At 34.8% G+C, this 27,945-nt stretch overlaps 1 protein-coding gene across 1 annotated transcript in view; it reads right to left on the bottom strand.

The window, feature by feature from the left end:
- Positions 1-25,958, bottom strand: part of Vta1 (vesicle trafficking 1) — a 32,949-nt gene extending 6,991 nt beyond the window's left edge. The window contains exons 1-3 of the mRNA XM_089107955.1: positions 25,795-25,958; positions 15,899-16,121; positions 9,775-10,166 (exon numbers count right to left, since the gene is read on the bottom strand). Of these exons, the coding sequence (XP_088964081.1) occupies positions 9,775-10,166; positions 15,899-16,121; positions 25,795-25,903 (724 nt within the window). The 5' untranslated portion in view covers positions 25,904-25,958. The remainder of the gene's footprint in view (positions 1-9,774; positions 10,167-15,898; positions 16,122-25,794) is intronic.
- Between the last annotated feature and the right edge of the window lie 1,987 nt (positions 25,959-27,945).

The raw sequence follows: 27,945 nt of genomic DNA, 5'->3' as shown, positions 1-27,945 counted from the left end.
CTGTACTTCTGTAACAGCTATAATATCAATTTGATTTAATTCTGATAGCACCTTGAGTTCAGTAAGTTTGTCGAAATTAAGGCTTTCGGCTTTTGTGATTTAAATTTTTGGAAATTTAAAACGACTGGAGAAACGTGACCGTCGTCAAGTTTCAGTAATTCTTGGGGTGGGTTTTAAATTTGGGCTGTGGGATGGTGCGGATAAAGGCAGGACTGGACCGGGCTTGAGAGAAAAGGAGGACAGCAGACAATTTATGGGGATATTATTAGGTTGGGATGGAACTACGATGGAATGGAGATAACAGAAATGGAAATGTAAGCGGAGAGGGAATAAGGTTCTGAGTGAGGGGGGGGGGGCGTAGCAAAGGGATGTTTTTTGGCAAGGTAGGAGAAGGAGGGATGGGTACTGACGTTTCTAAGAGGCTGGGTATAATGTTGGAACGAGGATATTTCTTGTTCAAGCGTTCGAAACGGGAGCTGATTAAAAGAGGAAGGGGAGTAGGTAATCGGTAAGAGTTTGTTAGTTGTTGAGCTGTGTTTGACGAGCTTTGGTGGGAGATTTTTGCTTGGGTGCGGTGTACTAAAAAAGGACGGTCGAAGGGAGAAGATTGACTCTTACAATTTATATCTTTTATAGATTGTTCCAATTTTCTTCCTGGGGGTAGATAAAAAGAAGGAGGAGTCTTAACGTGAGCTTTAGTGCAACCAAAACAACAACCACTGGAAAAAACGGTACAGATATTAACATGCTTAAAATTGCACTCAAGCATAATATATTTGCCTAATAGTTAGAATTTACTCAAATATAACAAATTGCAATGACTAGCTCTACAATTACCACTTAAATTTTTTTTTACAAATATTTGAGGAAATATAACTTTCAGCAAGATCAGGGATTGTACGGTGATTCAGTTTCTCGAGGCTGCGAGCAGCTGTTATAGCTGTATGATTATGCGAACAATTTTGGCCAAGTTTGCAATTTCCATGCTTGAAAAACTTGCAATATTCTTTAGCACCACTATCACAATTATTGTTTCGTAGAAACTTGCTTGAAGCACGACCGGGTCTAAAAGTACAGTCATCTCCTATTTTGCACGAATCGGCAAAGATAATATTTGCACATTTATGTATTTGAGGCGAAGAGTCTTTCTTATTCGTTAGTTTATTCACTTCACTAATTTCAAAAGAATTATGGCTGTGTGTTATGGGGTTAATCTCACTGCAATTATTAGTAAAAATACAATCCTCCAAAGGTGACACAGACGGATTAGTCAGCTCATGAATAATAGATCACTCTTCATTATTTTTAATCTGACAGATTCGGTCACCAAAATCATCATCTTGATTATTAACCTCTAATTAATGGGTGTATTTATTTTTTGGATTCGTCCTCGTCTTGCTGGGGTGAAAGAAAGGGAGATCAAGAAAATTCAGTTTGGGGGGATATCTTTGAGCTTTATCATAGACATTAGATGAGAAATAATTCTTGAAATTTGTTTAAATGCCTCTTCTAGCTTGTTTTTTAATTCCAACAAAGAAAACATTGGTTTGGGAAAGTCAGGTTCCATAGTGCATGTTTCGGTTTGACACCCAAAATCTCTAAAAAGAGGATTCTGATACGTAGAGTCATCATCTTAAATAGTTGAATAAGGTTCGCTCTAGACTGATACCTCATGTGAGCCGGGGTGTAAGTAACTAGTAGTGGCGCAAAGAACAGAAGAAGGGTTAACAAACATAGTGGTGTTATACTCAGTCTTACTAGAAGCTTCCAGAAAGGGGAGTGTCTCTTCTTGACACTCCCCTTTCTTCTATTGGGAAAATGGGGGTAGTGGGGAGATGGGATCTTCTTCTGTGACAGGAGGAGCAATGGTGATTCATTATTAAGCTCTTTGAGGATAGTGAGCATCCTAGCACTTGAATTAGGAGAAAAGGGGGTACGAAGGAAAGGTAGAACAGTTGAATTTGAAGGATTTATCTGTAAGATTGAACTGTTCTTTGAGCAACAATAAGGACAAATTTGCCTTATTTTAGATAAAAGGGAGAAACACCCCCTGAAAGTCATAGAATCTTAATGAAAATCACACCATCAGATTCAGCATATCAGAGAACCCTACTATAGAGGTTTCAAGCTCTTATCTGTGAAGATGCAGAATTTTGTATTTTTTGCCAGAACAAATTCACGGATGCGTGTTGTTTTTTTCCAGGGGTGATCTTTTTTTCAGGGATGATCGTATCGACCCAGTGGCCTTAAAATATCGGGAGAGAGCTCATTCGGACGGAAATTAGAAGTTCTAGCGCACTTATTAAGTGACCAAAAATTGGAGGGCAACTAGGCCCCCTCCCGCACCCTTTTTTTCAAATTCGTCTGATCAAAATTATGAGATAGCCGTTTTGTTCAGCATAGTTGAAAGGCCAAGTAACTATACCTTTGGAGCTATCATGACCCCCCCCCCCACAGCCCCTGGAGAAAGAACTTTAAGTTACAAAATTTGCTCATTGTTTACGCATAGTATTTGTTATTGGAAAGTATGCATACATTTTTCAGGTGGAAGGGGGAAATTTTATGCTGGAGGGATTTTCCAGGGGTTAATTCTACAGTAGAAATCTTACACTGGGGGAATTTGCCAAAATTCCTAAGCGAAATTCGTCTTGTCTTGCTTTCTCTTTGCCGACACAATTGTACGCGTGGAGATGTTAAGGGTAATTGCCCTTACTTATTTAGACACTCCTACGCCTGGGGGTGCATAGGGCGGCGACGGTTGACTCCTCCAACTTGACCGATCTTGTGCCCAAGACCAAAGTTTGTCCAGAGTGGTTCGGAATCTCGTCGCCTCTTTCTCCAGGGATCAAACAAGTCTGCTGTACTGTCTTCCACTCCTTCGAATGCCGGATGGGGTCCAACACGATAAATCGTGTGGGAGGCGTCGTTCGCTTTTGCGGGTAATATGCCCCCAGTACTTCCATCCTCTCATTCTGATCTCGTCAGTAACCAGTGGTTGTTTGGTATCAGCCCTTATCTGGGCGTTTGTTGCTCTATCGGTTTAATTTACCACAAGGATTCTACGCAGGTAATTATTCTCGAAGCCAAGTGGTCTTTTCTCAGCATTCTTTAAAAGGCTCCAAGACTCGCATCCATACAAAAGTACACATTACTCCTAAAGAGAACATTACTCCTAAACAACCCCAATTTCAATTACTGAGATTAGTTTCTACATCTCCAAATATTCTTCAGCTGAGAAAGTGCTCCACTTGCATATGCTATGTGTAGCGAGACTATTCTATCACAATTCTTAGGTAATTGTGCTACCACTTAAATCCTCTAACCCCATCTATACCAGTGCCTTCGTATCGAATGCCAGCTGCAATGGTCGTCACAACTCCGTTTGAAATACTTTTCGTTTTATCAATATTAATCTTCAGGCCCATAGGGGCAGCTTTCGCTGCTAGTTCATTTAGACTATGTTGAATGTCCTCTTGGCAGTGAGCTGCGGGAGCGATATCGTCGGCAAAATCGCAGTCGTGTATTTGACGCTCGCGACTTAGTTGTATGCCTCCTCCAAAGTGGCAATCTCGAAGCACAAAATTTATAAGTATTGTGAATAATATCAAAGATTTTAAACATCCCTAACGTACACTGAATTCGACAGGGAGCAACTGTGACAATCCATTTTCTGTCTGGACCGCACAAACTTGCGTAACGTACAGGGTTTTAATCATATTCACAATTTTTGGAGGCATTCCATACGCTAGGAGAATTTTCCACATTGCCTCTCGGTGCGCAGAGTCAAATGCTTTCAAGAAGTTTATAAACACTAAAATAATCTGTACTTGTCATTCGTTTGATTTCTCCAGTATAACACGTAAGCTAAATATCAGGTTGCAGCAAGAACGATTTGGACGGAAACAATGTTGCTCATCCCTTAAAATTAAGTCCACTTGAGTCTGAATTCTACTGACTATAGTCTGCTATAGAACTTCACTTCCTACTGTCTGGAGTGTGATACCTTTCCAGTTATCGCATAGTGTATTTCGACCTTTCTTGAAGAGTTTCACGATAATGCCTTTATTCCAGTTAGGAGGGACAGCCTCGTCGTCCCACACCTTAACAGGCAGCTTAAATAGTGGACCGGTGAGAGCTTTTTTTTCCCATATTTCAGCAGCTCCGGAGGGACTCAGTCGCATGCAGCTGCTTTCCCATTTTTTAGAAACTTAAGGGCTATTATAACTTCCTGAAATAGGATGGGGCCCAAATAGATATCCAAATTAAATAGGGGCACGTCAGGGACCAACAGTGGCTCATTGGGCATCGGCTGGCTCAGAACATCCGAGAAATATTCACTCCAACGGTTCTGGACATCTACCTGATTGGTAAGCAGCTGTCCACTTTTATCTTCTATGAAGGGGTAAGGGTTTGTTTGCGCGCCGGAAAAGCTTCTTAGTAAGCATATAGACGGTTTTACCATCACCCCGACTGGCTGCTCTTTCTGCCTCAGCTGCTGTGTTATCAGTATATCTTCTCTTGTCCTCCCTGGCAGACGTTTTCACTTGCTTATGGGCACATTTATACTGCCTTATGAACTATAACAGTGTTGCCTATCGCTAGGCTGATTAGATGAATGACTAGGTGAGTATTTATCAACAAGAGCTTTAAGATTTGTTCTTTCCTGAATCAGCTGCCAAGTCTCTTCATTAATCCACTCTTCCTTCCTTCGTTTCTTATATCCAAGAACTTTAACTGCAGCATCTTTTAGGCACTCCGATAGTGATATCCAAAGACAATCTGAACTTGTTTTGTCGGAGTCGTCGAAGCTCAAAGTTGCGAACCTGTTTTCTACCGCAAGATTATATTTTTGACGAATAATCTTATCACAGAACTTATGGATATCAGATTTCTTAACTGTAATGAACACTTTCTCCACCACCTTCAACTTAAATTTGTACTCGGCTATAACTAATTGATGGTCAGAGAAGCGATGGGCTCCGCGGTAAGCTCTGGCATCCTTAAGGGACCTTCTTCTGCGCTTGCTGACAAGTATATGGTTGATCTGGTTTCGAGTGGTACCATCAAGTGATTTCCACGTGTATTTATGGATAGTCTTATGGGGGTACCATGTACCACCTACAATCATGTCATTAGGTGGCACAATAATCAATCAGTCTCATACCATTTTCACTGATTTCACCAAGTCCATGAGAACCGATCAATGTTGGTGCATAATCCTTGTTGCAGCCAGCCTTCACGTTAAAATCACCACACACAACTAATATATCATGCCTATGAACTTTATTTGTGACGTCACTAAGCAACTGATAGAAAGTGTCTTTATCAGAGTCGCTTGATTCATTTGTTGGAGCATACGCTGCTATAAAAGTCAATTTTGCGTAGGTAGTCGCAAAAGGCGCTCTCAGGATACGATCGTTGATTGATTCCCAATCAAGAAGGCATTTCTTTGCTGCACTACTTAAAGCCAGTGCCACTCCAGCCACTTTAATATGCTCTTTTCCAGAATAAAGCACATGATAATCCTCGCACTCAAGAGTCCCAAACTGTTGAATTCGTGTCTCAGATAGTGCAGTCACATATATCCGATACTATCAAGAAGTCTGATCACATTATTTATCCGACCTGGCTGAGTATCTGGGTTAATTGTTCTAACATTCCAAAATCCAATTAGGAAAGCATCTTTCGTAGTCAAAAACCGTGTCTGGGGGCGTCCACGTTTAAGTATCTCAAGATCAGTCGAAATTCCGAAGTCATTTGTCGTTAATTCAGTAATAATTTTTTTTTTTACGGTGAGAGGTTATTAGCCTGTCGACCAACCCTCACCACTTTGCGGACTTGGGACCGTCAGTTGTGGCCTGAGAGAGCCAACCCTGTTAACCTTCAGGGCTAACACCTGGTGGGTTTTGTCCGGGGTAAATTTTCACCAGGATTGGATTATCTAGAGAATAAATCCGAGGGGAGGAGGGATTTTTCCATGGAGGTGTAGCCTGATTTTCTGCCATTATTTAAAAATCAGAAATTAAATAAAAAAAAAACAAGTTTCTTCAACTGAAAGTAAGAAGCAACTTTGAAACTTAAAACAAACAGAACTTGTTACGTATATGAGGGGGTTTGCTCTTCCTCAACACCTTGCTCTTTACACTAAAGTTGAATTATGTCCCAATTCCTTAAGAAAGACTCCTGAAACACTATGTTCTTTTGATTAGAACAATAAGAAGCTTTTTTTAAGTACTAAAAACTTTAGCGCAAAGAGTGAGGTGTTGAGGAGGAGCAGCCCCCCATATACGTAATAATTTCTGTTCGTTTTAATTTTTAATGTCGCTCTGCACTTTCAGTTGAAAAAACTTGTTTTTTTTTTTATTTAATACATAAAGGAGGGAATACTGGTGATGTTAAAAGTATAGACCAATTTCGATTTTACCCATTATGTCTAGAATACTGGAAGAATGTTTTTTGGTCAGAATTTATCAGTAACTGGAAGACCAGAGAATATTTACCTCTACACAATTTGGATTCCGTCAAGATTGTACTACTGAGCAAGCAAATATACATTTGACTAGCATTAATACTATGGCGTCAGATAATGGATACAAAGAGGCCACTGTATTTTTAGATATTGTAAAGGCTTTTTGATACGGTTAGTCATGATATTTTGTTAATGAAGTGTGAAATTTATGGGATAAGGTGTCCAGCTCTTTCATTTTTACGTATTTTTGTCTTTTAGAAAACAATATATTCAGATTGGTAAAACGAGATCTGACGAAAATTGTATTGAGTGCGGAATTCCACAGGGTTTGGTACTGGGACCCTTATTATTTTTGATTTTTGTGAATGACCTTCCACTGTCTGTAAGTAAACTGGAAACAAGAATGAGTGAGATCCTTAAAAAGGATAGTGCGGCGGCTATAGTGCCTATGTTTGCTGATGATACTTCTTTAGTGGTGATTGCAAAGTCAGAGAGATTGCTCCTAGAGAATGTAAGAGAATCACTAAACGAAATTCCAAGATGGCTGAAAGTGAATTAGCAAAACGTAAACCCCACTAAGAGCACTTTTCTCATATTTTCAAGGATATCGAATTATTATCCATGGATATAGCATATAACGTATGAAGATGGTATAATTGAACGTCGAAAGTTAGTAAAGTATCTTGGCGTTATTATAGATGAAACTCTCAGTTTCCAATCCCATATTGAAACTTTACCCCAGGTTTTTACCGTGCGATTTGGCCATTATTTGCATACTGAAATATGTTTCTAACTAGTATACTTAGGCTTCTCATTTTTCGTTAATCCATCTTGTTGGAATTAAAAAACAAGCTAGAAGAGGCATTTAAACAAAATGTTTGGGTATATTTTCTTCAATTGTTGATCTTGTGAGAATTATTCAAAACAAGTCCATTAGAGTATTATCAGGTAAATCAGAAAGAGAATCGGTTCAAGAAGTTTATAAGGATCTTAGGATATTGCTGGCGGCGGGTCTTCATCGTTTTTATATATTAGTGTTTATGTATAGGTAGGATATGGACATGCTGCTGGAGTGTTTTAATGGCTTGTTTTATAGCCGATAGAATATACCACAATACTAGGGGTAGGAATGATTATTATACTCCACCTATAGTGTCTGCCAGGTCCACGTTTTTTTTATTATGAAGGGAATAAAATTGTGGAATAATTTGAAAAATGACATGGAAATTTTTTTAGCGATTTTAAAGGAAAATTGAAAGAAAAATTATTGAACAAGTATTAATTTTAGTTTTATTTTTTCTGGAAGAAATTGGATTTAATTAAGTTGCAAGAATATTTGTTGGTCAGTTAGTGTTACCCCACAGCATGGACATGGTATGTAGCTTCTGTCCCCATAGTATTATTATTATTTTATAACTTTTTTCTTTCTGTCTTACATTAGCGAGTTGAAACGATGTTATGTGCATGTGTCTTTTACCTGATTCACTCCACGTCAAACGTTTAGTTTTTGGTGAATCATATTGATTTTGTATGTAAATTGATGCTAAACATAGAACGTCTTCTCTGTTTCCACCACTTTTTCTGCTTCTGATCCCCTCCCCTTTGTTTCCTTTTATCAGTGCATTTACTATATTCTAGTGTATATACGTTTTTTCTTGGTTTTCTTTGCTTTATGTTTTTACGGGTTAAAACAAGAGGATCGCTCTCTTTTCGATTGCGTGACGTGGCAAAATGCACGGGAAATATATAACCTGGGCTATATATTTGCACATTACAGGAGGGGGTGTGTGTGTGTGTGTGTAAAGTATAGTAGAGGTGCATGAAAAAAATTTCAGCTGCAACTATTCTTCATTTATAATTAAGAATTGTTTCCTTAACACGTTTCCTTCTCAATAGCCCCTAATCTAGGCTTATACCAAAATGGAATGTAAGCACCATTTACCAAATAAGGTTTGAGCTGGAGCGTAAGCACCATCGACTGAAATAACTGCATGTATGGCCTAAATCTCTATTTTTATCTTCTTTCTTAAATATAAATACTACTACTAAACAACTCACCGCAGCACCAAGCCGCCTGAGGCCAACACAGCTACGCACGCTCCTCCTCCATCCCAATCTATTCAAAGCCTCCCTTTTTACGCCCGCCTTATTTACGCTTAGCTTATTTAAATACAAATAAGCTATGGTAAGTAGCATGACATTTTTGGTACAAACTTTTCTCTTCATCTGACTGAAGTAAGTTCATTATTGAAACTGTTCCTTACTGCATAGTTCAGTTTTTTTAGTTCCCCTTCAGCATACATCAAACCAACCACTTTCGAGTTGAGAAAAACTAAAAACTTGAAATCAATAAGCTGCAATTCTTGTTCTATCTATATGCATTAACAATGTCGGAAAGTGAATTAATACTGAAACTATTCCTTACAGCATAGTTCAGTTCTTTAGTTCCCCTTCAGCATACATCAAACCAACCAACTTTTAGTAGAAAACAACTAAAAATGTGAAATCTCTAAGCGGCAGTTCTCTTTATATATTGACATTAACGATTATGCAAATTACATCAAACTGGGAAAAATCAAAGAAGTTTTTTGTTTAAGACCTGAACAAAGTAGCTGTATTATTTTCAACTTGTTCTCTCATTGATTGATTTGCTTTTTGCTAACTAATATTTTGGAACTAAAATCTGAAATTTCCATTTGATTGATCTTTGGAATGTTTTATAAAGTTTTGTATGGCTCTTGCCACGAAGTTGCCACAGAAAGGTGCAACCCCTTAGCAGGTTCAGACCAAAAGCACAGGAAAAGAGAGATTATGCTACAGTAGCAAGGCTTGCTGCAGAAACGATTTTACGGCTGTGCAAGCAGATCTAGGTGATTAGCTCTTAGGCTGTCTAACAAGGCACAATACGACCCTGATGAGGCCTGCTGCAGGAACGAGCGTCAAGAGAGGCGAGTGCGTTTATAGGTCAATAGGCTCTTAGGGTAACAAACGATGGCTGAAGAGACGATTCAGTGATGCCTGCTCCTGCACAAATCGGGGTCGTGTTAGGCAAGCACAGCTAGGTACGTAGCTCTTAGGTCTAGGAATTTGGTAGTATTCTCCACTGTCTTTTATTTATTTACTTTACTTTCTTTATTCTATAATCTGTATCTGTTGTTTTCACCACTTTTACCAGTTTTAAAATTGCTTAGCAATGCTGCTGCAGCAATTTTAGAATTCCTGCTGCAGAAAAAAAAACGAATACTTAAGTCAAAATTCACTAATCATTTGACGAGATACATAAAAAAGAATTAAAATTGCCTTACTTGATGGTGAAGGCTGCACAGGTACATAAGGCGAGATCACTGCCTGTGGTTCAAATGCTGGGGTTACAGGCTGCCTCCGCTCAGCAGGCGTTGGAGCCTGGTTCATTTCTGGAACGCTTGGCCAGCCAGTTCTACCCTGATCTGGTGCAAAAGGGGTTTGGTAATCTTTTGTGTCTCCATCATGTGCATTTCCGTGGGACTCGTTGAACAGTTCCAGCTCGTCAGTTGGTGGGCCAGCAATCGGAGTTTCGCCGTTCTTTAAACAGTTGTGTAAGTAAGTGGCCTTCCATTTTGCATATCTTCGTTTTTCACTTATATCCAGACCAACTTCACCAAATGTCTCAAGCACATCCATCACTATTCCTGAAGTATAAAATGCTTTCACGACGTTCCTGAAAATAAGGGCGTACTTAAAGGGATTTTGGCTATGAAACATCAATTTCTCAATTTGATACAGAACATTTATACTGATATAGCCAGTACTATAATTTTTTTGCGATGGGGGGGGGGCGCATTAAAAGTTAAAATTTCTTAAAAACAGCATAAGATGACATTTCATATGTCGGTCATTAATAAAAATGTAAGTTAGAGCAAAACATCACCAGTGTGTCAAATTCTCTAAGATTAGTTTTCTTAGATAATTTTAGAACTTGAGAATAAATTTCTTTTGGTTTTCAGTTCTTCTTCTCAACAAGTTCCCAGACTCAGTATTTAACTGGGTTTTTTTTCTAAGGGTCTTTCACCTCGAAGCTTCAGAATTTTCTTAATTCTCTAGAATTAAATATAATTCATATGCTTCCATTTTTTTTTTATTTCAACTATTCTGCCTAAATATAAACCATCACCACAAACTTGCGCATAATCAAGAGTAATATCAAATACTTTAACGTAAACTGTAGCGGCGAGAGGGTAGGGGCAACTTACAGATATCAAGCGGCACCACTTAAAAAATGTACTTGAAGAAATCATGTAATATATTTGAAGAAAGAAGTTGGTTTTATTTGAAACTTTCCCAGTTCCTGAAAATAGCACAGAAATTTAGAAGACTTTAGTTTTGGTAACAATTCATCCCCCTATACTATATTCATCACCTATAAACTATTGAAAGCAAAGTACTACAATCGTAGTACTTATAGGCGCGGCGGTGATGCGCTGTTTTTGGCCCCGCCGCCGCCAGTCTTTCCCTCATGCGCCGGGGTTTAACAATAGTATTATCATCTATTGAAAGTAAAATTTGTCAACGGGATGCTTTCTGCAAAACTAATTAAAAACTTCATTTAAGGGTTTAGATCATAAAAGTTAAATATTCACATTGAGGCAGTCAGCATGAGGAACTTTCAACCATATTTGGCATACAACTAAAAAAAATATTTTGCTACAGAATATGGAATAGGAACTACAAAGATAAATGATATTTTCCGTGAATTAGATGCTTTCTGCAAACCTAATTTTTGGCAAATTTTCTACTGTTAGTTATTGTTGTTTTTAATTTGTTTATGTTTTTGTTTATAACACTTAGTGAGACTATTTGTATCTTCTTTTTTTTTTAATTTAATAAATCTATAGTTTGACAGATATATTAACTTACGAGTGTATAAAGTGGGAACTATCTTCTTTTAAAGCATATTTACATATTAATAAAAAAAGTAAAAATTGATAGAATAAAAAAAACATCTAACAATTCAACTTAAATAAAATGCACATAATGTCAGTTGTTTGTGCTGTCACTACTTCACTCATATTTTTCACTCAGTAACTTATTGACATTTTTCCCCTCCCCTAAGATTTTTTAACCCTCTCGAGATTTTGGAAAATACCTTTGTTTTGGTATTTTTATTAAAGATTTCTTTAGCTAATTTCACTGCAAAAACAGATTGCCCCATAGATTTCACCATAGATTTCTGAATTTTCTGCCCCTTCTTAGATTTTTAAAAATACTTTTTTCCTTTTTGGAATTTTCATTAAAATGCCTTTTTTGTTATTTTCATTGAAAAGACTTTGAAAGATATAACGAAATTGCCCCTCCTTCTGAATTTTCGTGAACTGACACCCTTGCTTCTGATTATCACTTTGGTAATGAATGATATATAAATTGGAGTCTTAATATTTTTAAATTCAAATATATTCATCAGAAGCATCATAACATATTCAAAGAATCAAAACCAAACAGAAGCTGTATCTTTCTGATTCAAAACGAGTTTTTTTCTGTACTTCTGATAATAACCTGACCCTGCCTTGGCTATTCTATGGATAACTGGGAATTTATCAGAATTAGGATTATATATTCAAATTGGCATTCAGACACACTTTAGCATTACCAGATCACTAGCACAGATACAGCCGTAATCCATCATTACAATTTAAACAGAAATCTCTGAATTATTGAAGGAATTTCACTTGTCTCACTTCATTTCAGGTCCATTTATTCATTTCATTTCAATTTATTCTTATGGGAATGCTTGTTCTTTTTCCAAAATCCTAGTTCATTGATTTTTTTTTTTTTTTAATCTTCTAAATGTCATATGAAAGCAAATTCTTTACTAAAATTCTTTAAAGTTAACAAATGGTACTTTTGCAGTTTTACTTCACTCGTCCCCAAATTTGTGAGGATTTACCCCAAACTTCTCTAAATGAAAATTGGGCTCTCTAAAATCTCCCTAAATCATAAATAAATGAACGTCAATACAAAATAAAAGTCAAGTTTCGTTAAAGTTAACATATGGGGAGATTTAAGAAGATCCAACATTATTTTATGAAAATTCCGGGCAACCCCATAAAATATGAGGATAGTGAAAGAACTGCTATACAATAACAATGCATGAAGATAGTGTTGTAAAATTACCAAAAAATAAAAACTCGGTAAGTAAAATTGGTAAAATCAGGCAAAATTGGTAAAATAAGGTAAAATTGGCAAAATAAGGTAAAACGGGGAAAAATATAGTACTCTCTAGGAAATATAGGATAAAATTGGTGTTCTAGAGGTGCCCTGTAGCAACAAGACCAGTTGAGCATTACTTTTTAAGCATAACTTTCAGATTTTAATGATTCTGATTTTCCTGGGCTTAAAAAGGTAATGCCCCTTCATCTAGAGTTTTATCAATTTAATTAATAGTCCTAGTTTATCCCTTTAATAATCTAGTGCCTAGGGTAATGCCTCAGCACTTGGACAGTGCCATTTTGATTTAGCACATCCATTTTGTAAAAAAAATAGCATTATTTGGGCATAATAAATCCTATTAGCAACTTTGTCTATATTTAAACCTAAGAAATGTTACCCTGAGAGCCTTGCATTTAGCTGCATTCAGCCTCATTTCTCATATCATATACAAGTTATTTTTGAATTATTTATAAAAGCACCGAATACAAGTAAAAAAGAGGTTTGTAACACTTCGATGACTTTGATTAACTAAGCACTGGATCATAATAATGTATGTTCATACAGTCAATTTAAGTCATTAAGTCAGGTCTTCACCCAAACCTACTGGCAAATCGAGCTCCTTTTCTTCAGATTCTGATGGGTGTGCCTCTTCCGAAGTCACCCCACAACAAAAGTCCTGGATACAGCCCTGAAGACTATATATCAATTTCTACTTCCAACCTCCCCTCGTTCTTCCTTAGAACTAATTCTGTATTTATCTCAAGACTGTTTCAAAATTACTGCTGAAACACAAGGGCCGTTAAACTAGAATAAGATTTTTTTAAGACACTGTAGTCAGTAACAAAACATTCGGTAGCAATTGGTTGAAAAGCAGGTTAAATCTTAGAGAAGGACACTGGAACTTTGGATTCCCAATTGACTAAGCCTTCTCTGAAATTTATTCGACCACCCCTTCCACATGAAAAGCCTCGGGGAAAAAATAAATTCACAAATAATAAATTTTTAAACCCTCATGGGTCTTTACTTTGCTATATAATTGCCTCTGACTTAAACAGGAGAGTAAAAGATTCAATTTTCCTTCTAATGAAGATCCGGAATTATCCAGGGGAAAATGGGTGGATTTCGGGGGGGGCGGGGAAATTCTCCACGGGGGTTATTTTCCGGAGGGCAGGGTAATCGTCGGCTCCCGGGGAACAACAGTATGAACACAAGATTTCTCTGGGATGTGAAAATTAAAATAAAAAAGAGGATTTTGATTCTACTTTGGCCCTCCACGTCGTTGAAAAATCCGATCATTTAGTTCTTTGTGAGGAGGCAACTTAAAAATGTGAAGCAAATGGCTTCCCACATTCTTTTACACCTTGCTTTAAAATAGAAATACTGGTGATATTCATATAAACCTAATTTACAATAGCTTAAAATTAAAGGATTCAAATACAAATTCTTGGTTAACAGGATTCAAATTCTTGGTTAACCTTATAATTTTATCTATAATTTTATAAAAGTATAATTTTACTTTAGCTACTATTTCGCCATTTTAAAATTATAATTACCTGTACTATAATACCCTTTATCGTTCTAATAACAAGAGACTTAAAACCATAGGCGGGCTGCCTTGTTTGCCTCTCATTCTAGGCAATATAATGGTCCTATGTCAATTTTAAATTCTTGGTCAACCTTATAATTTTATATATAATTTTATAAAAGTATAATTTTACTTTAGCTACTATTTCGCCATTTTAAAATTATAATTACCTGTACTATAATACACTTTATCGTTCTAATAACAAGAGACTTATAACCATAGGCGGGCTGCCTTGTTTGCCTCTCATTCTAGGCAATATAATGGTCCTATGTCAAATTTAAATTCTTGTTCAACCTTATAATTTTATCTATAATTTTATAAAAGTATAATTTTACTTTAGCTACTATTTCGCCCATTTCAAAATTATAATTACCTGTACTATAATACACTTTATCGTTCTAATAACAAGAGACTTATAACCATAGGCGGGCTGCCTTGTTTGCCTCTCATTCCAGGCAATATAATGGTCCTATGTCAATTTTAAATTCTTGGTCAACCTTTTTGAGACTCTAGGCAGGCGCGCTTTTCCAAAAACTAACACACAAGTACTTGTCCAATAAGAGAGTCATACTTACTCCCGCCATTATACCCGTGCCATTTAAATATTTTTGCCTCTCAATTACTCGGACTATCTGTCTTGGCTTGTTTCCTACAATTAGCCATGTCTGGATGCCTACTGCAAATACTTGATTACATACTGCCTTTGAAACTGGGTAATACAGCTATACATAAAACAAAACCATATCTAAACTTGTTACTGCCAGCCTCTTTGCGCTTTTGTGCTATGAAATTTGCAAGCCGTCGTAAAATATGTCAGTAACAAGTATTTGGACAGTGTGAAGTTAGAAAAGAATTTTTACTTCATAATACGCAGAATAATTGTATCTAACATATTAGGCATGCTCGGCTGTACTTTACCCCCACTCCCCCTAATATGAAAATATATAGCCCAAATTTGTTTCTAAAGTACTATATTTTTATCATACTTAGATATATTTCATTAACGTAGCTTCATAACGTAACATATTAACGTAACTTCATAACGTAACATATTAACGCAACTTCACTTCTTGAGTGGTTGGCGCTATATCATACAAGTACCAAAGACTCTTTCTATGTAATGATGAAAGGGTAATTGAATAAAAAAAAACAATAGTGACTGGCATTTCAACTTCCATTTTACGCAAAGCTTTTTTAAAGGTTAATTGCTTACCAGGCGTGGTATTATCACAGTTTCCATTAGCCTGTGAAATATGATTTTGTGGAGAGATATAAAAACCATCAGAATTAACAAGTTCATTATTTATTTTAATCAGAAAACAACAAAGAAAATATAAACTTCCTAATAAAAAAAAGGGAAAAGTTTCTCCAATATTTGCACAGCTTTCTTCTATGTTTCACTGGCTGTTAATCCTTGCTTTCTCTTGTTTATCTGTTTCTCTTGTTATCCTGTTGAATTTTTTTTCTTTGCTTTAATCCTTATATTTATTTGATGGGGACACACATTCAGTTGTTTAAGCTTTTGAGTAGTCATTTTGTTATAAACCATTTGTTGATATATTCACAAAATAAACAAGCAAAATTTAAGCCTTTTTCCTGCCAAAAAAAAAAGAGAAGACAAATAAACTATACAATGTTGGATTGACATGTGACATACTCACTTGTTAAAATGGGCAGCTCTGTCTTCAGTATCAGCCCAGGTGAATAATTTCATAGCATGATTTTCCAAATGTGCTTTAGCTACTAAATCATTAGTAACAGCTTCATTTTCATGCATCTCTGTTCTAGCTTTCTCAAGCCAGTCCATAATAGGAAGAAGAACAGCACTTGCCTCTTTAGATTTCTTATCTAACTTCATACCCAACTGGAGTGCAAACAAACGGCCTATAAAATAGATGACTAGGACTAGTTAAGATGACTAGGACACGTTCTGCAGACAAAGGATGATAGATTACCAAAGATTGTCCTTTTTGGTCAACTGTCTAGGGCTAAACAAAAAGCAGGTTGTCCGTGGTTGGGGTAGGAACATGTTGTAAAGAAAGATTTAAGGGAAATGGGAACTTCCTGAGAGGGTTTAAAGAGGGGGGCTTTGAATGGATTAGCATGGAGGAGGAGCGTACATAGCTGTGTTGTCCTCAGGTGGCTTGGTGCTATGGTGAGTTGTTAGTAGTTGTAGTAGTTAGTCTAAAGAGCAAACCTTCGTTGTGGTCAGTGACTACTAAAATTGATCATTGGTTGGAAAGACTACTGCCAACTTTTGTATTGTAAAGTAAATGTTATTTTTATTTAAGTCCAATTTTTATCATTACCAAAAAATAAAATAAAGATTATTCTATTTCACCTTGCTCTCCATTATTTATAAGTATAAATTTCACTTCCTGGAAAAATTCAATAATTGTCTGACTTTAATCCTCTAGTAAATCAATTTAAAAATATAGTGGGTTTACAATAATGAAATGTAGTGGTTTTCTGAGGAATTTTTGATCAACTTCACTTAGAAATAGATTATCATTCTTGGTAAAAGAAGTTGATAAGGATTATGATGCTCTCAAGTACTTTATAATTAAAGTTGGCTTTGGAATACTACAAACCAATTTGAGGGACAATAGAAGAAACTGATTATAAACTAACTTTCTCAAACCAAACCATCCATCATAGGAAGAAAAAAATCTTTTGCCTCCATATGGCTTACTATACAGAGACAACGTTTTTAGGTTTTATTCTAAGATAGGATGCTAAGAGACTGTGTCCACTTACAAGACAACTGAAATTTCTTTGGATTAAAATCCTCAGAAAGAAAGCCAATGCTTGGCCCAGCATTTGGTTCTTTCTATGAGGATCAATACAAAACCTCAACTCTTTTTCATAAATCAGGAACAGATGTGCTCTTTGCTCTAAATAGGTATTGACACTGCCTTTAGTTAAGAAGTCCTCAATTCAATGGTCCACAACTGTATATTTTATATGCATGTTGCCTAGCTGATGAATAGGTAGATATATCAAAGAAAGAAGATACATTAAAATCAGCTGTTCTCTTTAGAATTATGCATGTGCTTAAGAACTCCATGCAATTTCTATTGACATTGGGAGAAGGAACCAAAAGTCCATACAGATGTTGAGTGTAAGGTGTATGGCAAACACAGCGCCCAACCTTTGTAATTCTCCTTTGAAAAATTTAATCTTAAATAACCTATATGAAACAGTTCGTCATCACAAACTGTAAGCAAGGAGCTACTTGGCTCAATAGTAACCAAAACTCTAAAACACGGAATTTTGATACAAATAGATACATCAAAAGAAGAGGATTTTTATGCTGATTTTAAATATACAAGTTTCATCAAGTTTAGTCCAGCCCATCAAAAGTTACAGGCCTGAGAAAATTTGCCCTATTTTCAAACAAAGGGGGAAACACCCCCTATAAGTCATAGAATCCTAATGAAAATCACACCATCAGATTCAGCATATCAGTCAACCATACTGTAGAGGTTTCAATTTCGTATCTGCATAAATGTGGAATTTTTTATTTTTTGTCAGAAGAAAGATCACAGATGTGTGTTTATTTGTTTTTTTCCCCAGGGGTCATTGTATTGACCCAGTGTTCCAAGAATTTCGTGGGAGGGCTCATTCGAACTGAAATTAAAAAATTCTAGTGCCCTTTTTAAGCGACCGAAAAATTGGAGGGCAACTAGGCCCCTTCCCATGCTCATTTTTTTCCCAAAGTAACCAGATCAAAATTTTGAGATAGCCATTTTGTTCAGCATAGTTGAAACATCTAATAACTTTGTCTTTGAGGACAATTTAATCCCCCTTAGTCCCCAGGGGAAGAGCTGCAAGTTATCAACTTTGCCCATTGTTTAGATATAGTATTGGTTACTGGGAAGCATACAGACGTTTTCAGAGGAGGATTATATCTGGGAGGGGGGGACTGGGTAATGTGAGAGGATCTTTCCATGGAAGAATTTTTCATGGGAGAAGAGATATTCCATCAGTAAAAAACGATCACAAATTAAATAAAAACAAGTTTTTTTCAACGGAAAGTATGGAGTAACATTAAAAGTTAAAACAAACAGAGTTTATTACATATATGAGGGGGTTCGTCTCCTCCTCAATACCTCACTATTTACGCTAATGTATTTTTAATAATTTCATAAGAGCTATTTATTCTAATTAAACAGCCTTTGTGATTCAGGGGTCATTCTTAATGAATTGGAACAAAATTTGAACTTTAGTGTAAAGAGCAAAGTATTGATGAGGGGGCGAACCCTGCATATTACCTATATGAGGAATTTCACCCTCTCGTCAATACCTTGCTCTTAACGCTAAAGTTCGAATTTTGTTAAATAATGGCTGAATTAAGTAATAATTTGTTTGTGTTATTTTCCAGCCAGTCTTAGCATTTAATTTCACCTTAAGAAACTTCATAAATATGATTTTTGTGTGATAATAAACCAGATATTGTATGTCTTTGGCTTGTGGTTGTTATTAAATTAAGAAAACAAGTTTTTTCCAACTGATAGTAAGGCATAACATTAAAACTTAAAATGAACATAAATTATTGTTGTTCAACTTGTGATTTTCATTTTCATAAAGATAGTTTCTATCTCTTTGGCCATTTTGTTACTATGCCTTACAAAATTAGTTCTGCAAATATTGCTAATTTAAGTTATGTGGGAGAATCTTTCCATGGAGATAGTTTCTCATGGGGGAAGCAAATTTTCCATGGAGGGGGATCTGGATTTCCATACATTATATAAAAAACGATTAATAATTAAATAAAAACAAGTTTTTTCAACTGAAAGTGAGAAGCAACAGTAAAACTTAAGAGGAACAGAAAATATTACGTATATGAGATGGGTTGCCTCTCCTCAAAAGCTTGCTCTTACACTAAAGTTTCTTTTTTAACTTTTAAAAGAAGTTATTATTCTAATTAAACAGCCTTTGTGGTTAAGGAGTAACTGGAGGAAAAATCAAACTTAGGTTATTATAAGGTTATTATTAGTTTCAAAAAAGAGAAGTTAATATATAAATTTCGGTTTAATTATTCATGTACGGTGAGCAAAATTCAAAACCTGCATTAATTCTGAAACGTTCAGAAATTAAATAAAAAAACAAGTTTTTAAACTGAAAGTAAGGAGCAACATTAAAACTTAAAACAAACAGAAATTATTCCGTATATGAAAGGGGCTGTTCCCTGCTCACTGCCCCGCTCTTTATGTTAAAGTTTGTTTTTATTGTTTTATAAAGCAGAGTTGTGAGAAAGAGTCAAACTTCAGCATAAAGAGCTGGGTGTTGAGCAGGGAACAGCACTTTTTATATACAGAATAATCTGTTTGTTTTAAGTTTTAATGTTGCTCCTTACTTTCAGTAAAGAAAAAACTTGTTTTTTTTTCTATTTAATGGCTAAAGGGAACCACACAGAGGATAATACCCAAACAAACTAAAGCCTTGCATACCAGTGAAAAATTCCAAACTCAACTGAATAAACAATCTTTTAATCCAAATGAGTAACTTACAAACTATAATAACTATGCAAAATGAGTTATTAAACAAACACCAATTATTTAATAAAATATATATTTCTATATTTGCTTGCCATGTATTGTTAGCATTGCCACATTTCTAAAACTTTTGTGGACACATGGAAATTATCTCAAACCCAAATTGACCTAAATATGAATTTTTGTTATCTTCATTCTGGTATAAAGACAATACATTGGTTTTTGGGATTATAAAGATACATGCTAATAAAATATAGGTAGCACCATTAGATGCCAATGTCTATGATCTTTCTAGATGTCAAGGATGGTTTTCTGACAATCCTTCCCCCCCCACCTTATGGTCCCAAATATAGCCCTAGGAATACTTATAACCAAAAACTAAAAGAAAAACCCTGAAGGAATGAAGTTCTTATTTTATGGTATTCAGGTTGACTCTATTAATCTAATTATGATACTTCCTATCTTTATTATCGACTTTTTAATCATTTCAAATAATATTTTGGGATAATATTAACAATAGTTCCCAGCAAACTAAATGACCAGCATCTACAGGGCTTATCCTTGTTGCTGGCAATTGTGATTTAAGGTAATATTACCCAAATCAGTTGGCAAAAATGACCCGCCAGTCAGTAAAAGCCATTACCCCTCCCTAAACATTTTACTAGTAATATGTCTGAATAGTGATTTACCTTATTAAATTTTATACTTACCTTATGACGGTGAATAAAAATTTACAACTTAGAAACCAGTTGTAGACTTCATATAGGCTAAGACATATGATATGCTTGATTATCTAATGTAAATCCACTATACAAAGTAGACAATCTACTAAATAAATACTCATCTATTTTAATTACCCATTTTGCTCACTAATCTATGAAAATTAGAAACAAACTAACAATCTTAAATTAGGCCTAATGTTACATACTCTAATGGTACTACTCATTAGAGGGACTGTTATTAGATAATGAATCTAATGGTACTGCTCTTTTTGTTTTAAAATGCTTCCTTGTGAAGAGTAGACCCATTAAAATGATACCTCCTTATCTTCTCCTCTTTGTAAATATCAGAGCCATTTTCTGGCAATCCACCCCCCCCCCCAATGGTCCAGTATGTAGCTCTAATATATTTCTTTCTTGTTGTTTTTATACTAAATAATAGCCTATACTTCCTGCTGCAACAAGCAGGGGCGTCCTGAGACTCATTTTATTCGAGGGACAATCTTCATAAATTTTACCAAATTGCTACTTAATTTATGCTGAATTTTCTGTAAAAATCAAGAATTTTAGTAAATTTTTGGTTATTTTGCAAAAATTTTCGCCTTCGGCAAAACTTTTACTGAATGCCAAAAATGTTGGAGGGGCGGCGCGCCCCTCCCCGCCTTCCCCTCAGGACGCCCCTGGTAACAAGTGAATGGTAAAATTGGTCACAGAAAAATTGGGTATTTTACTGATATTTTACATATTTTAAAGCACCTTGTAGTTATCATTGCTCAAAACTACCGAAACGCTGGAAGAAACACATTTGGATGTTATATTTTCATTGTGATTTTTACTAGAGACACAGCAGGGTAAAAAAGGTAATGTAATTGTAAATTGCACACATTAATTTCGTTGCGAAGTGTTTATGATTGAGTGATAAATTGGTATTCGACTAGGCCTTCTCTTAAAGCACATCACCTCATTTACATTTGCTTATTCTCTTTTAATGAATAATTTACATAATCTTTTCACTAAAAAAATTACAAAAAGCAATATCATTTAGCCTGAGGGTCTGTAGTAATGTTACCCAGTCTAAAGCCTAGAATACAAATATTATTTGTGTACCAAATTGGTAAATTGATGTCAATTAAAAAAAAAAATAGTGCTGATTTGAGCTTGAAAAATTTTCCAGTTTTTGGTGCTGATTTCCAAAAATAGAGCCAAATTTCATTTAATCATAAAAAAAGCAATCTTCAATTGTTCCCTTTTTTTAAGTATAAAAATCAAAAGATCTGAATAATGAATAATAGTTAAATATTTAATAATGAAAGAACTTAAAATTGTATTACAATTCTTTAATAAAATAAATATTTAAAAATAATATAAAATTTTGATAATAAAGGAACTTCAAATAATAATAACAGAATTAAACAATAAGTTGAGATTAGTCATACAACTATTGATAATCTGCAGTTGACAAATGATGTCCATGATTTTTAGTTTTGAAAATCTTGTGCAAAGGGCATTTTTTATTCAGACTACTATTGTTCACCCACTGAGCTGCTGAAAGGAACACCCCAAAAAAGCTACTTGTGTTGAAGGCTTAAGGCCCAAGACAAAATTGGTGTTTTTTACTGAGCATTTTTTTTCCTGTTGCTACTCTAGCACAGACACACTAAGCAGTAAACATTCCACCAATGCAATGTCAGTTGATCATAATAGATCATAAGCCCTTTTATTTTATTTATTTATTAATACCAAAATATGGTAAGCTTTATCAAGCTTGTCACATTAAACAGATAAAAAAAGTCTATGACAATGCTGACAACATAATACACACATAGAATTCTATGAAAAATAACACACTCTGAAAACATAATAACAATAACTTAAAGTAACATACCAAACTAACTGAAACATATCTAACAATAATTGAAACCAACTGAAAAGTAAGCATACAAAATAACTGAAAACACACTGGTCACAAAACAGCTAATAAAAAAATAAATATATTCTCAAAATGGATTGTCATAAGACCTAGTATAGAAATCTGTAGATGCTAAACTACTTTTGAAAGACTGGACCATGATAGTCATAACTATTTCAGATGGAAGTGCACATTCCAAGTCTTCCATACTTGGCTAGATAAAGAGTTTTGACCTAATCTTTTCTGTGAACATGGTGGGTATATTTTGTGATAGTGTTGACAGGTACTACTGTTTTCTGTAAAAGTGAAGAAGTGAGTTGGAGTGGTATTATCAATGTTCCTAAGAATGTGAAATGTATTTATTAGGTTGGTTCTATCATATCAGAACTGAAGACTAGGCGACTGTAGCCTCTGCATTCTCTGGTAGTAAGGTATATGTCTCAGGTAAGGTATGAGTTTGGTGGCCCTACTTTGCACTTCCCCAACCCTCTCTCTATCTATATTATTAAGGGGATACCATACTGATGAGCAACACTCAAGTATTGGACAAACAGTGGATATATAAAGTAAAATCAATTAACTAAAATTAAACTTAGAAAATGTATGTTTTAGATGTGGTAATTGGTAATTGGCCTTATGGGTGATATCTGATACATGTTTACCAAATTTGAGACTTCAATCAAAGCAAACCCCAAGGTCTTGAACATACTCCATGCTTGAATTTGATTTACCATCAATAAAGTAATAGTAATGTTGAAAAAAAAAGAAAAAGCATCAAATGATGTTTTTACTTTCATCCTAGCTAAATTATAAGGTCCATTGCAAAGTTACCATGAAATTTATCCACCCCATCCCTCTAATGTGCAAATATATACCTTGAATTGCAAAATTCAGCACTTTTTTGTCAACAGCATTTGAAAAACTTGAAACATTAGGAAAACGGTTTATATTTGTGTTGCCCAATAAATGAGGTTTGAATTGTTATAAATAAGTATTCTTGGAATATAGCCTACTACTCTTGAACAATTTATTTACAAACTAGTGATATGTTTTTCACAGCTTTTCAATAAAGTAACTACTGTTGATAACTTCTTTGTGTGGTTACAAAAGTGAAATACCTTTGGGGCCCCTTCAAGAGCTCAAGATGTAATTTGCAACAGAAGGGACAATTGAATTATGAGCATAAAAAAGGCATCATATGATGTACTCACTTTCATCCTAGCTAAATTAGCCTATTGTGCCACCTGCAAATTTACCAAATTTTCTATTATTTTGACACTCATTTAAATCAATTTGAAGAAAAGATGGTAAATATTAACCAAATCATATTATTGAGTTAGGAATAAAGTGAATACACCATTCAATGCCTTTTTTTATGCTGATTACAAATATAATAATCATTTCTATTGGAAATGAATTTCAGCCCCCCCCTATATATGCTAATTCAGGGTATATATATTTCTACATTACAGGGGGGATGGGGGCAAATTTTGTTTCTGTTGTAAATGGGAGGTAAGTTTAAACTTTAACCCCCCCCTAATGTAAAAATATAAACCCTGAATTGGCATATGTAGGGAGGGGGGATGAAATTAATTTCCAATAGAAATGATTATTATATTTGTAATAAGCATAAAAAAAGGCATCAAATGGTGCATTAACTTTATTACTAACTCAATAATATGATTTGGTATGTATTTACCGAAAAGAGTGACTTACAGAAAACTCAGTGTATAGGCCTATATACAACCCAGGGTATATGATAGCCCATATATTTGCAAAATAAAGGGGGAGGGGGGGATAAAATTCATTTCTGATTAAATGAATGTGATATTTGGATTAAGGATGAAATTGTAAGGTCAATATATACAAAATCATATTATTGAGTTAGGACTAAAGTGAATACACCATTTGATGCCTTTTTTTATTCTGATTACAAATATAATAATCATTTCTATTATAATTTATTGTCAGCCCCCCTCCTATATATGTCAATTCAGGGTTAGGCTAGGTATAGCTTAAATAGGGGGGGGGGCTAAAATTAAATTCCAATAGAAATTCTTATTATATTCGTAATCAACATAAAAAAAGGCATCGAATGGTGTATTCACTTTAGTCCTATCTCAATAATATGATTTCATATATGTTGACCAATTGTAATTCTAAAGGTATATTGGTAATTTTTTTGCAGTTCACAGGCTATCACTGTCTAATGAATAAAGTAAACATACCACTCAATGCCTTTTTTATGCTTTTTCTAAATATAATAGGCCTAATCATTTTTGCTGCAAATAAATTGTACCCCCATCCCTATATATACCAAGGTAAAATTCTACTTTAGCTACTTTTGGCTATCTTGGGAAGGGGTTAGGTTAGGACAATGAGACTTTCAGGGATGGGTCTACAGGCTAAAGTATGTCCCGGGAAGGTATTTTGAAGTACCTACCTCCACTCCTTCTCCCTCTAAAGGGTCATGAAATTTGCCTACATGACAGGTCTATACCCATTGAAATTTTGACAAAACAACATTTTACCTTAATTTTCAGTTATCAGTTTCTTTTTCTCTGGTTTTAGCTCTGAAAATGCAATTTCAGTTATTTGAGCAGAATTTTAAGACATATAAATAGTTTATTTTCAAAATTTGAGAAATGTATTTACATATCTTTAAAACTTTATAAATTGGGACTGAGCAAAGTTGTAAAGCTGAAAACAATTTTGTTGTACTTCATTTAAGCAGAAGATCTATTTTCCAAGGTTTCACTTCTATACCTCACATATTTTTAAAGGTCATCAAAGGTCAGGACCCTCTAGAGGGAGAAGGAGTGGAGGTGAGTACTTCAAAATATCTTCCCAGGACATACTTTAGCCTGTAGACCCATCCCTGAAAGTTTCATTTTCTTAACCTAACCCCTTTCCAAGATAGTCAAAAGTAACTAAAGTAAAATCTATTTTGCAAGGTTTCACTTCTATAACTCACAGATTTTTAAAGGTCATCAAAGGTCAAGACCCTCTAGAGGGAGAAGGAGTGGAGGTAGGTACTTAAAAATACCTTCCCGGGACATACTTTAGCCTGTAGACTCATCCCTGAAAGTTTCATTTTCTTAATATAACCCCTTTCTAAGATAGTCAAAAGTAGCTAAAGTAGAATTTTACCTGCCTTTTTTATGCTCTTTCCAAATATAACAATCATTTTTGTCAGAAATGAATTTTACGCCCATTCCTATATACACCAATTTAGGGTATATATTTGCACATTAGGGGGTGGGGGTAGAGTTTATTTTTGATGCAAATGAGAGGTAAGTTTAAACTTTGGCAATATTCTCTCTATTTTAATGTTTATTTATGGAGTGGAACCACTAAACTGATATGATTAGTCTACCAGTTATTCATAGCCTAATAACAATTTAGCGTTATTAGCCTAGTAGGCAACTTACACCAATAGGCAATTACTGGATCCCTCGTTTCCTGCTCTGTTGCAGCCTTTAAATAATGCTGGAGTGGTTTCAAAGAAGGTGGAAGATTTAAATTAGGAAACATGACCATTATTTATTTGTTCTACAAATATATTAAAGGATTTTTTTCTCTATTTGATTAGGTCTCAGAAACTGACGGTGTTGCCGTGATGTAAATATGAGTGTGATGTTTTGTTGCTTGCATTAAAAAAAGGTTAAATATCTTGGTGGCCCTTTAATTTAGCTAGGATGAAAGTGAAAACATCATTTTACGCCTTTTTTTATACTATTTCATAATTCAATAATCGCTAATTTCGCAAATTACAACTTGAGCCCTTAAAGGGGCCCCGAAGGTATTTTATGTGAATTACGAAAGACCATAAAAAAGCCATAATCCATAATCTTATGCATGGATTCTAATTGTCGCTTGTCTTCTAACCGCAGACAATTTGCTGTCTTTTCATATTACGGTCTTTCCAAAGAACAACAATTTCTACTAAGCTTCAAACTTTTGGTTGTCTGTTTAATGGTTTTTGAATTATTTTAATCCTTTGTTAAAATATATACAAACATTTTTGCAACTATCAGCTTTTTGCTCTTTTCGCAGTTCAATGTCTTTTCGTACTGCATCTTTTCAAAGATATTTGATTATTGAAGCAAGTCCAATTTCTAACAACGATATGTACTAAGCTTCAAACTTTTGGTTTTTCTTTTTTAAGGTTTTTGAATTGTTGTAATCACTTGTCAAAATAGAAAATCATCATTTGCAATAATTATAATTTCCGTTTTCTGGGCATTCCTACTGACATTATATAACTGGTTGCGTTCAAAAAGGTTTTCTTTTTATGGTTTTTGAATTGTTGTGATCCCTTGTTGATATATATACAAACATTTTTGCAGATACATCAATTTTTTTTTCTTCACGCAATTTAATCTTCTAACCACCCGTGTCTTTACTCTTCATTTTTGTTTTTGACTCGCTCAGATTCTCGTTTTCACATATCTTCTAACCACTCCTGTCTTTGCTCTTCTTTTTCATTTTTGTCATGCTCAGAATCTCGTGTTCATATATCTTCTAACCGCCCGTTTCTTTGCTCTTTATTTTCATTTTTGACTCGCTAAGAATCCCGTTTTCGCATATCTTTTAACCGCCCATGTCTTTGCTCTTCATTTTCATTTTTGACACGTTTTGATACTCGCTATTGCATATCTTCTAACCGGATTTCTCTTTCTTCTTCATTTTGGATTTTGATTACTTCAGACAATTTAGCAATACCATTTGCTTCAGCTACCTGTATTGGTCATCCAGGTTGTTAATTTTCTCCCATTGTAAATTTAATATATTCGGGCTTTTTTCTTCGTCCTATCACGTTTGATAGTTCAAATGATTCCAAATAATCATCATTTGTGATAATTAATTAAAAACACTTTTTCCACACAATAAGTTTTTCAACGAAAAGTAAAGAACTCCATTAAACAAAAAATAAGCAAAAATCAAATCAAATAATCTACCAAGCGTGAAACCACCAAAAATCAGCATCGATAAATAAATGAAACCCAAAACGAACAGAAATTACAATAAATAACCGAGTCAAACTCAAAACGAGCAGAAATTAACATAAGTTGGGCGCAAAACCCCTATGCCTTCCCAAGGCCAGATCAAAATTTGCACTTTACTGAAAAAATACAAATGAATGTGCATTGTTAGTTAATATACATATACTGACATTTAGTAATCAAAATAATAATATTATTTGATTTATTAAATCTATAAAAGTAGAAACTTTATATTTTTTCAGTAAAGTGCAAATTTTGTTCTGGCCTTGAATAGACATAAAGGTTTTGCGCCCAACTCATGTTAATTTCTGCTCGTTTTGAGTCTGACTCGGTTATTTATTGTAATTTCTGTTCGTTTTGGGTTTCATTTATTTATAGATGCTGATTTGTGGTAGTTTCACGCTTGGTAGATTATTTGATTTTAATTTTACTCATTTTTTGTTTAATGGAGTTCTTTACTTTTCTTTGAAAAACTTATTTTGTGGAAAAAGTTTTTTGATTAATTTCCGTTCGTTTAATACTGAAATAGTATTTTCAGAGAAAAAGAAAATAATACATTAAATCTTTTCGTTTTTT

This window comes from Artemia sp. Qi Xiang Cuo, chromosome 2, assembly GCF_049724085.1.
Source record: "Artemia sp. Qi Xiang Cuo chromosome 2, ASM4972408v1, whole genome shotgun sequence".
Classification (NCBI taxonomy): Eukaryota; Metazoa; Arthropoda; class Branchiopoda; order Anostraca; family Artemiidae; genus Artemia; species Artemia sp. Qi Xiang Cuo.
This window is presented reverse-complemented; position numbering and strand designations above follow the sequence as displayed.